The sequence below is a fragment of the Phycodurus eques genome, chromosome 11 (genome assembly GCF_024500275.1).
Source record: "Phycodurus eques isolate BA_2022a chromosome 11, UOR_Pequ_1.1, whole genome shotgun sequence".
NCBI classification, from domain to species: Eukaryota; Metazoa; Chordata; class Actinopteri; order Syngnathiformes; family Syngnathidae; genus Phycodurus; species Phycodurus eques.
In genome coordinates this window covers 27,144,676-27,158,598 of record NC_084535.1, presented here as the reverse complement: position 1 = coordinate 27,158,598, position 13,923 = coordinate 27,144,676, and the positions used below count along the sequence as shown (strand labels likewise).

General features: G+C 47.6%; 1 protein-coding gene across 1 annotated transcript; it reads left to right on the top strand.

The window, feature by feature from the left end:
* The first annotated feature begins 467 nt into the window (after positions 1-467).
* Positions 468-2,032, top strand: lbx1a (ladybird homeobox 1a). The gene is made up of 2 exons (XM_061690869.1): positions 468-714; positions 1,566-2,032. Exons 1-2 carry the CDS (start codon positions 468-470, stop codon positions 2,030-2,032), a joined length of 714 nt encoding a protein of 237 aa, XP_061546853.1.
* The last annotated feature ends 11,891 nt before the right edge of the window (positions 2,033-13,923 follow it).

Sequence of the window (13,923 nt, the reverse complement as noted above, 5' to 3'; positions counted from 1 at the left end):
AAATGGCCGAGATGGGCCAAAACACATTTTAAGTGGAGTTCAATATTTCCATGATCAATTAATAGTTGATAAAAGACATCAATGAAAGTTCTGAAGAAAGTGTTTAGAGCAACGATTGGTTCCATTTGTCGACCATTAGTCAAGTAGAGAAAGCAAGAGCCAGCGGGGGTGGGGGGTGTCCATCGCCTCCCCTTCAACGCGAAATTGTTATGGTGGTGGTCGATCGCAGCGGCTTGGGTTCATCACCATCCACCGGGTCGCTTGGTCGTGTCCAATTGTACGTCACAGTGTGGGTGGTGGGGGGGGGGGGGGGGGGGGGGGGGGGGAGCGCACCGGACTTGAAGTGTCCGTGCAACTCGCAGCCGTGGGGTCCACTACGCGGCTCCTGAGGCCCCGCAGCGATCTGAACCGAGTATCCGACTTTCCTCCAGCTTTTCTCTCTTTTCAGTTCATTTAGCGCAGTCGTCATGACGTCCCAATGCAGCGTGGCGCCGGAGGACAGGAGGCGCAGTCCTTTGGATCATCACCCGCCGCCAGCCGCCAGCTCCGGCAAGCCGCTGACTCCCTTCAGCATCGAGGACATCCTCAAGAAGCCGTCGGTCAGGAGGGGCTACTCCCTCTCCCACGGCCGCTCGTCGCCGCTGTGCGCACTGCAGGAGCTCGCCAGCAAAACGTTCAAGGGCCTGGAGGAAGGGGCGCTCCGGGCTGCTGAAGGTGGGCCAACGAATCGTCGTAATTCAATCCTAGACATTACTATTACGAAAAATCATATTAGAGAGTGGGCATAATTCATAATAAAAGCGCAACATGAAAATGATGATAAACGGATTTTTTTTTTATATACTTTTTTTTTTTTGGGGGGTGGACGACGCGCTTACCGAGAGTCGTTATAATATTGTATTTGGTCATCCGTTTTATTTTGTATTATTTTTATATTTTTACGCAATTCAAATATATACATACATGTATTATTATATTATATCAGTCAATCCTTTTCGAGGGAAGGAGAGGACAATTAGAGCAGTTGCCCACCTTTTAATGGTGCGCAACCGATGTATGTGATCAAATTGAGGAGTATTTGTACACTGGAAATATAAATATATATATATATATATATATATATATATTTTTTTTTACATTTGCCCAATTCGAACATGACGGTTGCACATGATTCAAAGGTGCCAAACTAACATTTTCTCAAATGAAGTCAATAGTTTAGCAGATTTGAATCACGTGCAATCGAAAATTAAGGTTTTTATTTTTATTGAATTTTATTTTTTATTTGTTTTTATTTCTTTTTTATTATTATTATTTTTTTTAGTGTAACCGGACCGTTACTTGCTGGCCGGAATAGTACAACTGAAAAAAAAAAAAAAAAAAAAAGTACTTCATTTTCGGTTGCACATGATTCAAATGTCGCAAATTGTACTTTCCCCCTCTTTTTCTCGAAAAAGAATCCCAAAATGTTCGTTTAACACCTTTTAATAATGCGCCACGTGTACAAATGCAATTGAAAAGGGACTTTATTTTGAAACCCAATTGTGTATTTCTTTGATATGTCCAAGGCCGGGACAGTCTGAGCCTTTTCGGCCAGAGGAACGCCCCAAAGAAACGACGCAAATCCCGCACGGCCTTTACAAACCGTCAGATCTACGAATTGGAGAAACGCTTTGTGTGTCAAAAATACTTGAGCCCAGCAGACCGGGACCTGATCTCCCAGCAGCTCGGCCTGACCAACGCTCAGGTCATCACCTGGTTTCAGAACCGTCGGGCCAAGCTCAAGAGGGACCTGGAGGAGATGAAAGCTGACGTGGAGTCGGCAAAGGCCGTTGGCGCAGTCGAGACGTGCGCGGCGGTAGGGGGGGTCACGGTGAAACCGGTCCCGGCTCATCCAGGTCTCGGCATGGAGCCGCTGAGAGCCCGGAGTCGGGAAGGGCCGCATTGCGCTCCCACCGATTGGGGAAGCGGATGCTCGGAGGATGGAGACGCCGAGATCGACGTGGACGACAAAAACATTCGAGGAGTTAAATAGTTGAAGGGTTCAAAATTCAAACGCAGAATTCCGTTTGGGCAACTTGCGCGGAAAAACAAACAAACAAACAAACAAACAAACAAATAAACTCATTTAATTGGAACTTGTTTCTTGCGCAGGGCTAAAATGTAATAATCTGATTATTGTATTATTTTCGACGTAAAGAGGGAACATTACGTCAGTTGACCACATTTGAATCATGTGCAACCGAAAATGAGTTCTTTGTATTTTACCACGATGTCATATATTTAAATCATCCGGGGATCATACCGTCGTTTAAATTATAGATTGTATGTCAAATATTAAATAAGGATAAAATTATTTACATTATTATATGTTCTCTCTCTGCTTGGTGTCCAAGCAATGCACGGTTTGCGAAAAACAAAACAAAACAAAACAATAAAACCGCAAATATTTTATTATCAGGGTACAAACTATTGGATATTGCAATTTGTTGTTGTTGTTTTTTTTACTTCAGAAATTATTTTACAAATCACTACGCTATAATTTAGATGTAGGGGTGGGGGGGGGATACATTTTATTTATATTTAGCTCACACGGAAACACATTTTGAACGTCATTTTTGATGGACTCACATAAACCGTTCTTGTATGCGCTTGATATTGTCGTATTGTAGACTCGAAATAACATTGAAAAAAAACAAAAAACAAACAAAAACAAACAAAACAAAACAAAAAACACCACTCCAGAAGATGACCATCCATTCTTGGACGTCATTATAAGGTAAACGTGTGCTACTGTATAATAATTTGGGATAACTGAAATCTAACCGAATGCACAATATGTCCCCCCCCCCCAAAAAAAAAAAAAAAACAGCAACAACATTATTTGAACAATGACTGATTCCACAAGGAAATTGGATTGTGCATCGACGTTTTCATGAATGAACGGGACGCAGCCGCTCTTCATTGGAAAATGGCCACGGGTCATCTGGAGCCAAATGGAGCAATCCCCGCAGGGCCTGTCTTTTCGTTGCTATTATTATTATTATTATTATTATTATTAAGGTCCGTGCCTTAAATGTTTGAGTGCATGTTTGCAACACACACAGACAGACAGATAGACAGACCTGAATGGTTTGTTCCATCGGGCGGAAAATTGAAGTTTGATACATGGGACCTCCGCTTAAACAGCTACACTTCACCTCAACCTGCACCTGCCACCACACGCACACACACACACACACACACACACACACACACACACACACACACACACACACACACACACACACACACAAAGTGACGTGCACGTGTGTTGTGCACTCTTCTGCTGGTGTCCGATGGTGTTGTGATGCGTCGAATTGTTTTGAGAGCAGCTGCATGAGCGTATATTCCGGCAGCTGAAACTTTGCAGGGCGCAAGCTTGATTGATCACCATTTGGGCCGAGCTCAAGTTTGAGTTATAACGCACGTATGGTCCTTCACACTTTCGAACTTCAACTTTGCAAGCGACTGAACAAAGCTTGCCCCGATGAAATGGATACGATTTGATCAATAATGGGAAAGACATGGCCCACTGAATTTCATTTTTGAAAATCAATTAAAGGCCCCCTTACATGAGCGTCTGCTTTCCCCCCCCCCCCGACTTTTTCCCTGCATAACACGTCAAAATGATTCTGTGTAATGGTTGAAGGTTGACATCTCTGCGGTTTGCTGCGGCGCCATAAAAAATACACTCGATAAAGTACACGCTATTTGTCATTTTTAGTGTAACTGTGGTGGATGAAAGAGCGAAGCTTGCATTCATTGTCGCCAGCCAATGCAATAACATGAATGGGAGCGGACTGAGCTCAAAATAACCTGCATCTTTTGATTTTGCACTCTCTCTCTTTTACTGCGGTCAAGCCAGCATCCACTCGAAAAGTAGCAATCAAGTCAGCCGCCCCTAATTTCGTTCATACTAGGCATTACGGTAATAGCCACCTGGTATTTGGTATCGCAAGACAAGTCCAGATCAGTGCGACAGACCACCAAGGACTCCACTAAAAGAGGTTTGATGAAGATGTGATACTGTATTTCAAAATAAAAGTCTCTGAAATTGGGATATTTCACCGTCATGAACACGGATTTAAAAAATTCATTAAAAAAAAATCTATGAGTTATCGCAACACCAGTCCAGTTGTGGGGGAGACTACACCTTCCCAGGTCTCCAACGAAAGAGGTCCCATCCAAATCTGATGTGGCATTTCAAAATAAAAGTGCCCTGAAATATGCATATTTCACTGTCACAACCACAGAATTAAAACATTAAACAAATCTGAGCTATCGCAACACCAGTCCAGTTCTGGGGGACACTACACCTCCCCAGGTCTCCAACAAAAGAGGTCCCATCCAAATCTGATGTGGCATTTCAAAATAAAAGTCTCTGAAATTGGTATATTTCACTATTACAACCACTGATTTAAAATATGCATTAACAAAAATCTATGCGTTATCGCAACACCAGTCCAGTTGTGGGGGACACTACACCTCCCCAGGTCTCCAACAAAAGAGGTCCCATCCGAATCTGATGTGGCATTTCAAAATAAAAGTCTCTGAAATTGGTATATTTCACTATTACAACCACTGATTTAAAATATGCATTAACAAAAATCTATGCGTTATCGCAACACCAGTCCAGTTGTGGGGGACACTACACCTCCCCAGGTCTCCAACAAAAGAGGTCCCATCCAAATCTGATGTGGCATTTCAAAATAAAAGTCTCTGAAATTGGTATATTTCACTATTACAACCACTGATTTAAAATATGCATTAACAAAAATCTATGCGTTATCGCAACACCAGTCCAGTTGTGGGGGACACTACACCTCCCCAGGTCTCCAACAAAAGAGGTCCCATCCAAATTTGATGTGAGATTTCAAAATAAAAGTGCCCTGAAATTGGTATATTTCACTGTCATGAACACGGATTTAAAATATGCATTAAAAAAAATCAATGAGTTATCGTAACATCAGTCCAATTCTGGGGGAGACTAAACCTCCCCAGGTCTCCAACGAAAGAGCTCCCATCCATATCTGATGTCCATCCATCCATCCATTTTCTATGGGGGCAGTAGCTTTAGCAGGGACGCCCAGACTTTCCTCTCCCCAGCCACTTCATCCAGCTCTTCCGGGGGGGATCCCGATGTGTTCCCAGACCAGCCGAGAGAAGTAGTCTCTCCACCGTGTTCTGGGTCTCCTTCCGGTGGGACGTTCCCGGAACACCTCACCAGGGAGGCGTACGGGAGGCATCCGAATCAGATGCCCCAGCCACCTCATCTGGCTCCTCTCAATGCGGAGGAGCATCGGCTCTACTTTGAGCTCCTCCCGGATGACCGAGCTTTTCACCCTATCTCTAAGGGAGATAGGGTGAAAAGCCGGATACCCTGCGGAGGAAACTCATTTCGGCCGCTTGCATCCAGGATCTCGTTCTTTCGGTCACGACCCACAGCTCGTGACCATAGGTGAGGGTAGGAAGGTAGATCGACCGGTAAATTGAGAGCTTCGCCTTTCGGCTTAGCTCCTTCTTTACCACAACAGACTGATACAAAGTCAGCATCACTGCAGACGCTGCACCACTTCGCCTGTTGATCTCCCGTTCCATTCTTCCCTCACTCGTGAACAAGACCCCAAGATACTAGAACTCTTTCACTTGGGGCAGGATCTCATCCCCTGACCCGGAGAGGGTACGCTACCTTTTTCTGCCTGAGACCATGGTCTCAGATTTGGAGGTACTGATTCTCATCCCAGCAGCTTCACATTCGGTTGGGAACTGCTCCAGTGAGAGTTGGAGATCACGGCTTGATGAAGACAACAGAACCACATGCTCTGCAAAAAGCAGAGATACAATACTGAGGCCACAAACCGGACCCCCTCTCTGCCTTGGCTGCACCTAGAAATTCTGCCCATTAAATTTAGGAACAGAATCTGCGACAAAGGGCAGCCTTGGTGGAGTCCAACCTTCACCGGAAACGAGTCCGACTTACTGCCGGCAATGTGGAACAAACTCTGACACCGGTCGTACAGGGACCGATCAGCCCGTATCTGGGGGTTCGGTATCCCATCCTCCGGAAGTACCCCCCACAGGACTCCCCGAGGTACACGGTCAAACGCCTTTTCCAGGTCCACGAAACACATGTAGACTGGTTAGGCAAACTCCCATCCACCCTCGAAGACCCTCTCGAGGGTACAGAGCTGGTCCACTGTTCCACGGCCATGAGGAAAACCACACTGCTTCCTCCTAATCAAGCCCTTCCAGGTCTCACTGTCATTGCCCACGTGAGCATTGAAGTCCCCCAGCAGAATGATGGAGTCCCCAGCAGGAACGCTCTCCAGGACCCCCTCCAAGGACTCCAAAAAGGGTGGGTACTCTGAACTGCTGTTTGGTGCATAGGCACAAACAACAGTCAGGACCCGTCCCCCCACCCGAAGGCAGAGGGAGGCTACCCTCTCATCCACCGAGGTGAACCCCAACGTATAGGCGCCCAGCCAGGGGGCAATAAGTATACCCACACTTGCTCGGCGCCTCTCACCGTTCGCAACTCCAGAGTGGAAGAGAGTCCAACCCCTCTCGAGAGGACTGGTACCAGAGCTCAACCCGTGTGTGGAGGCGAGCCCGACTATATCTAGTCAGAACTTCTCGACCTCGCACACCAGCTTGGGCTCTTTCCCTGCCAGAGAGGTGACATTCCACGTCCCTAGAGCCAGTTTCTGTAGCCGGGGATTGGATCACCAAGGTCCCTGCCTTCGGCCGCTGCCCAGCTTACACTGCACCCTACCCCTATGGCCCCTCCCATAGGTGGTGAGCCCATGGGAAGGGGAACACCCGTTACCCTTTCGGGCTCTGCCCATGGGTGCAGGCCCGGCCACCAGGCGCTCGCCTTCGAGCCCCACCTCCAGGCGTGGCTCCAGAGGTGACCCACATCCGGGCAAGGGTTTTTGGAGCTGTGCTTTGTCTGGTCGCTCACCAAGGACCTGTTTGCATAAAGCCCCAGACAACGTAGCTCCTAGGATCATTAGGACACACAAACCCCTCCACCACGATAAGGTGACAGCTCAAGGAGGGGCCAAATCTGATGTGGCATTGCAAAATAAAAGTTCCCTGAAATATGCATATTTCACTGTCACTGCCACTGATTTAAAACATTCATTTAAAAAAATCTATGTCAATACTACTTCTTTTAAGAAATAATGAGAAATAATCCTGTTCGTATCGCAATACCTTTACCCTTTATACAGCTAGGAGACAATCACAGGATGCTACTACATTACTGCCATCACCATTTGATGTAGTATATCTGCAATCTGTAAAAACCGCAGACTGTTTTATCATTAAATATGATTTTTTGGGTATCAACATTAACACTTTAACCACTGAAGTCATTTCTCATACAAGTCTGACACTGGAAGGAAGACATACGTGGATCCATCCATTTCAATAGCACTTATCCTGTTGAGTCGCGGGATGTTGGAGCCTACCCCTACTGAGTTCGGGCAAAAGACAGAAAAAACCCTGAGCTGGTCGGTAGTCAGTCGCAGGGCACATACACTGTAGAGACCATCACTGAGTGGGAACCAAACCCACGCTGGCTGCATTGAAGTCAGGCGAATGAACCACGACACCATCAGTAACTGGAAGGAAAACAGTATATTTTAAATAGTTAAAAGAAGGACGGTTTTCTATTTTTTAAAAAATCTTGATCAAATCTCTTTTGGTGGAGACCTGGTGTGGTGTAGTGTCCCCCAGAACTGGACTGGTGTTGCTATATCTTGTAATTTTTTTAAATTAATGTTTTAAATCAGTGGTAGTGACAGTGAAATATACCAATTTCAGGAGACTTATATTTTGTTATGCCACATCAGATTTGGGTGGGACCACTTTTGTTGGAGACCTGGTGTGGTCTAGTGTCCCCCAGAACTGGACTGGTGTTGCAATACCGCATAGATTTCTTTTAATGAATTTTTTTAATCCGTGTCCATGACAGTGAAATGTATCTATTTCACAAACACATATGAATATGTGTTTGTGTTGATATATATTTGTATATATTCCTCATTAATGTACACACAGAACCCCATATTGATAGAAAAGAAAACGGAATTGTTGACATTTTTGCAGATTTATTAAAAAAGAAAAACTGAAATATCACACATCCATAAGTATTCAGAACCTTTGCTGTGACACTCATATATTCAACTATATATATATATATATATATATATATATATATATATATGGCATGGTGGGAGGCGGCATGGTGAATGACTGGTTAGCACATCTGCCTCACAGTTCTGAGGACAGGGGTTCAAATCCCAGCCCCACCTGTGTGGAGTTTGCATGTTCTCCCCGTGCCTGCGTGGGTTTTCTCCGGGCACTCCGGTTTCCTCCCACATCTCAAAAACATGCATGGTAGGTTGAAAGAAGACTGTAAATTGCTCTTAGGTGTGAACGTGTGCACAAATAGTGGTTTGTTTATATGTGCCCTGCAATTGGCTGGTGACCAGTTCATGGTGTACCCCGCCTCTCACCCAGAGTCAGCTGGGATGGGCTCCAGCATGCCCACGACCCTTGTGAGGATAAATCGGGACAGAAAATGGATGGATGGATGGATGGATGGGCTAGTGAACAACTGGTTAGCACGTCTGCCTCACAGTTCTGAGTACCCGGGTTCAAATCCGGCCTTGCTGTTGTGGAGTTTGCATGTTCTCCCCGTGCCTGCGTGGGTTTTCTCCAGTTACTCCAGTTTCCTCCCACATTCCAAAAACATGCATGGTAGGTTTACCGAAGACTCTAAATTGCCTGTAGGTTTGAATGTTAGTGCGAATTGTTGTTTGTTTATATGTGCCCTGCGATTGGCTGGCGACAGGTACAGGGTGTACCCCGCCTCTCGCCAGAGTCAGCTGAGATAGACTCCAGCACGCCCTCAACCCTAGTGAGGATAAGTGGTACGGAAGATGAATGAATAAATATATATCTATATTTGTCAGGTTTTTTTTCTGTCTTATGAATGTTTTATATGCACAGTTTTGGACGAAACCGGAAAATCCAAAACATCAGAACTGTGAGGCAGACGTGTTGGGACGGAGCTATGGGCGGGCCTGGATATGCACAAGCCCACCCAGATTGACAGACTGCCCACCCAGTGAGATTCATCAGAATCAGAATCTGAATTATTTTTATTTTGCCAAATATTTCCAAATAAACACACAAGGAATTTGTCTCCACGAGTTGGAGCCGCTCTAGTACGACAACAGACAGTCAATTGACAGAGAACACTTTTGAGACATAAAGACATTGAGAAAAACAGTCACTGAGCAGTAAAGGGTTGCTAGTTATCTGGTAATGCCGGTACAAATGTTTTTTTTTTTTGAAATTTTCATTGACAATTGTGCAAAAAGATGCAGAGTCCTCTAGCACTTAGAGCAGTTTTAATGATTAATATAGCAAGATTCCGGTGCAATAACCATTGTGCAAAGGGCGCCGAGACTTCAAGGAATGTATGCAGTTCAAAGTCACGAGTAGAGCGATAATCTGGGACAATGTTGATTGTGCAAATGTTGCAGATACTCCTCAGTCAGTGTGCAAATGGGGCAGATGCTACTCTGGCATGAGTGGCCAGTATTGGTCAACAACAGATATGCAAATAGTGCAGCATGGCGAGACTACTACAGTGGGTGCATGAGTAATGTATAATTGGCCCCACAGAAATGTGACAACGAACTCAAGTCAAAAAATTTGCCACCATGTTGCAATACAATTGTAGGTTAGGTGTTTAAGAAGTTGATTGCAAGAGGGAAGAAGCTGTTGGAATGTCTGCTAGTTCTAGTTTGCATTGATCGGTAGCGCCTACGTGAGGGAAGGAGCTGGAAGAGCTGGTGACCGGGATGTGGAGGGTCCGAGAGGATTTTGCACGCTCTTGTCTTAGTTCTGGCAGCGTTCAAGTCCTCAAGGGTGGGTAGGGGGGTACCGACAATCCTTTCAGCAGTTTTGATTGTCCGTTGCAGTCGGAGTTTGTCCTTTTTGGTAGCAGCACCAAACCAGACTGTGGTGGAAGAACACAGGACTGATTCGATGACCAATGTGTAGAACTTTCTCAGCAGCTCCTGTGGTAGGCCGTGCTTCCTAAGAGGCCGCAGGAAGTACATCCTCTGCTGGGCCCTTTTGAGGACGGAGTTGATGTTGATCGCTCACTTCAGGTTCTGAGAGACTGTAATTCCCAGGAACTTGAAGGTCTCGACGGTTGACACAAGGCAGCTGGACAGCCTGAGGCGAAGGATGCCTCCTGAAGTCCACGAGCATCTCTCCAGTCTCGAGCGTGTTCACCTCCAGGTAGTGTCGGCCTCACGACAGCTCCAGCCGCTCCACTTCCTGTCGATATGCAGACTCGTCACTGTCCTTGATGAGGCCGATGACAGTGGTGTCATCTGCAAACTTCAGGAGTTTGACAGTCGGGTTCGCTGAGGTGCAGTCGTTCGTGTAGAGAGAGAAGAGCAGCGGAGAGAGGAAACAAACTTGGGGTGCCCCAGTGCTGATGCTGCATGTGGATGAGGTGGTCTCTCCCAGCCTCACCTGCTGTGTCCTGCCCGTCAGAAAGCTTTAAAACCACTGGCAGATGGCAGATGAGACGTTGAGTTGGAGAAGCTTGGAGGAAAGGAGTTCAGGGATGATGGTGTTGAACGCTGAGCTGAAGTCCACGAACAGGATCCTCGTGTAGGTCCCTGCGCTGTCAATGTGTTCTAGGATGAAGTGCAGTCCCATGTTGACTTCATCATCCGCAGACCTGTTTGCTCACCGGGAACGAGTCCGACTTACTGCCGGATATTTGGACCAAACTTTGACTCCGGTCATACAGGGACCGAACAGCCCATAGCAGGGGTTCGGTACCCCATACTCCCGAAGCACCCCCCACAGGACTCCCCGAGGGACACGATCGAATGCCTTCTCCAGTTCCACAAAACACATATAGACTGGTTGGGCAAAATCCCATGCACCCTCGAGGACCCTGCCGAGGGTGTAGAGCAGCTCCACTGTTCCACGGCCTGGACAAAAAACACACTGCTCCTCCTGGATCTGAGATTCGACTTCCCGACGGACCCTCCTCTCCAGCAGCCCTGAATAGACCTTACCAAGGAGGCTGAGGAGTGTGATCCCCCTTGGAACACACCCTCCAGTCCCCCTTCTTAAAAAGGGGGACCACCACACCCCAGTCTGCCAATCCAGAGGCACTGTCCCAGATGTCCCCACGATGTTGCAGAGCCGTGTCAACCAGGACAGCACCACAACATCCAGAGCCTTTAGGAACTCCGGGCGAATCTCATCCAACCCCGGGGCCTTGCCACCGAGGAGATTTTTAACCACCTCGGTGACCTCAACCACAGAGATAGGAGAGCCCGCCTCAGAGAACCCAGACACTGCTATCTCATGGGAAGGCGTGTCTGTGGAATTGAGGTCTTCAAAGTATTCTCCACACCGACTCACAACGTCCCTAGTGGAGGTCAGCAGCACACCATCCCCACTATACACAGTGTTGATGGTGCACTGCTTCCCCATCCTGAGACGCTGGATGGTGGACCAGAATTTCCTTGAAGCCGACCGGAAGTCTTTCTCCATGGCCTCACCGAACTCCTCCCATACCAGAGTTTTTGCTTCAGCGACCACCAAAGCTGCATTCCGCTTGGCCAGCCAGTCCCCATCAGCTGCCTCAGGAGTCCCACAGGCCAAAAAGGCCCGATAGGACTCCTTCTTCAGCTTGACGGCATCCCTCACTGTTGGTGTCCACCAACGGGTTCGGGGATTGCCGCCACTACAGGCTCCGACCACCTTATGGCCACAGCTCCGGTCGGCCGCCTCAGCAATGGAGGCGCGGAACATGGTCCACTCTGACTCGATGTCCTCCGCCTCCCCCGGAACATGAGCAAAGTTCTGTCGGAGGTGGGAGTTGAAACTCCTTCTGACAGGGGATTCTGCCATGTGGGACCGGCATCTTCCCCCACCATCGGAGCCAACTCACCACTAGGTGGTGATCAGTTGACAGCTCCGCCCTTCTTTTCACCCGAATGTCCAAGACATGCGGCCGAAAGTCCGATGACACGACCACAAAGTCGATCATCGAACTGCGACCTTGGGTGTCCTGGTGCCAAATGCACGTGTGGACACCCTTATGCTTGAACATGGTGTTCGTTATGGACGTTCCGTGATGAGCACAGAAGTCCAATAATAGAACACCGCTTGGGTTCTGATCAGGGGGGCGGTTCCTCCCAATCACACCCTTCTAGGTCTCACTGTAATTGCCCATGTGAGCATTGAAGTCCCCCAGCAGAATGATGGAGTCCCCATAGGCACAAACAGCATTCAGGACCTGTCCCCCCACCCGATGGCAGAGGGAGGTTACCCTCTCATCCACCGGGGTGAACCCCAACGTACAGGCATAAGTATACCCACACCCGCTCGGCGCCTTTCAACATGGGCAACTCCAGAGTGGAAGAGAGTCCAACACCTCTCGAGAGGACTGGTACCAGGGCCTAAGCTGTGTGTGCACAAGAGTCCAACTATATCTAGTCGGAACTTCTCGACTTCACACACCAGCTTGGGCTCCTTCCCTGCCAGAGAGGTGACATTCCAGGTCCCTAGAGCCAGCTTCTGTAGCCAGGGATCGGATCGCCAAGGTCCCTGCCTTCAGCCACCGACTAGCTCGCACTGCACCCGACTCCTATCGCCCGTCCCACAGGTGGTGAGCCGATGGGAAGGGGGACCCACGTTACCCTTTCAGGCCCCATGGGTGCAGGCCCGGCCACCAGGCGCTCGCCTTCGAGCCTCACCTCCAGGCCTGGCTCCAGAGGGGGGCCCCGGTGACCCACGGGAAAACCGAGTCCATCGTTTGTCGTCATCATAAGGGGTCTTTGAGCCGTGCTTAGTCTTGTCCATCACCTAGGACCTGTTTGTCATGGCTGACCCTGCCAGGTTCATAAAGCACCAGACAACTTAGCTCCTCGGATCATTGGGACGCACAAACCCCTCCTCCACGATAAGGTGACGGCTTCCAGGAGGGGGATATTTTCTCTAACACTATATATCCTATGATGAGATTTAGCCACTGATTGATGTTAATAGCTTGTTTGTTTTTCCAGTTTAATAGAATTGTTTTCTTTGTGGTAGCTCATGTGACGAGTAACGATTGTGAATATTTATTCAGGAGGTCGATTGCCAAGTATGCACAATCTTAACATTCGACACAAGTCTTGATAGTCCTACATTCATCTTCATGAATTTTATCTTCTAATGAATTATTAATTTTTTAATTATTTTATGACTCATCATGTATGACAGTAAATACAGCCCTATGGGGGGCACAAGTCAGTGCAAACTGTAGGCCGGTCCCAAGCCCGGATAAATGCAGAGGGTTGCGTCAGAAGGGCATCCGGCTTAAAACTTTGCCAAACAAATATGAGTGTTCATCCAAAGAATTCCATACCGGATCGGTCGTGGCCCGGGTTAACAACGTCCGCCACCGGCGCCGTCAACCTGCAGGGCGCCGTTGGAAATTCAGCTACTGTGGGTCGAAGTCGTAGAAGAAGAAGAGGTGGAAAGTGGGTTCTTTGGCAGAAAGAGAAGAGGAAAGCACAGAGCCTAGAACTGAATGTAGGGACTTTGAATGTTTGGACTATGACAGGAAAATCTCGGGAGTTGGTTGACATGATTATTCGGAGAAAGGTTGACATATTGTGTGTCCAGGAGACCAGGTGGAAAGGCAGTAAGGCTAGAAGTTTAGGAGCAGGGTTTAAATTATTTTACTGTGGTGCAGATGGGAAGAGAAATGGAGTCGGGGTTATTTTAAAAGAAGAGTTGGCTAAGAATGTCTTGGAGGTGAAAAGAGTATCAGATCGAGTGATG

Bases quoted from the DNA above. Each gene is read 5' to 3' on its own strand.
- lbx1a (XM_061690869.1), top strand. From the start codon at position 468: ATGACGTCCCAATGCAGCGTGGCGCCGGAGGACAGGAGGCGCAGTCCT. The intron at 715-1,565 runs GTGGGCCAACGA...GATATGTCCAAG, and splicing joins GGCGCTCCGGGCTGCTGAAG to GCCGGGACAGTCTGAGCCTT.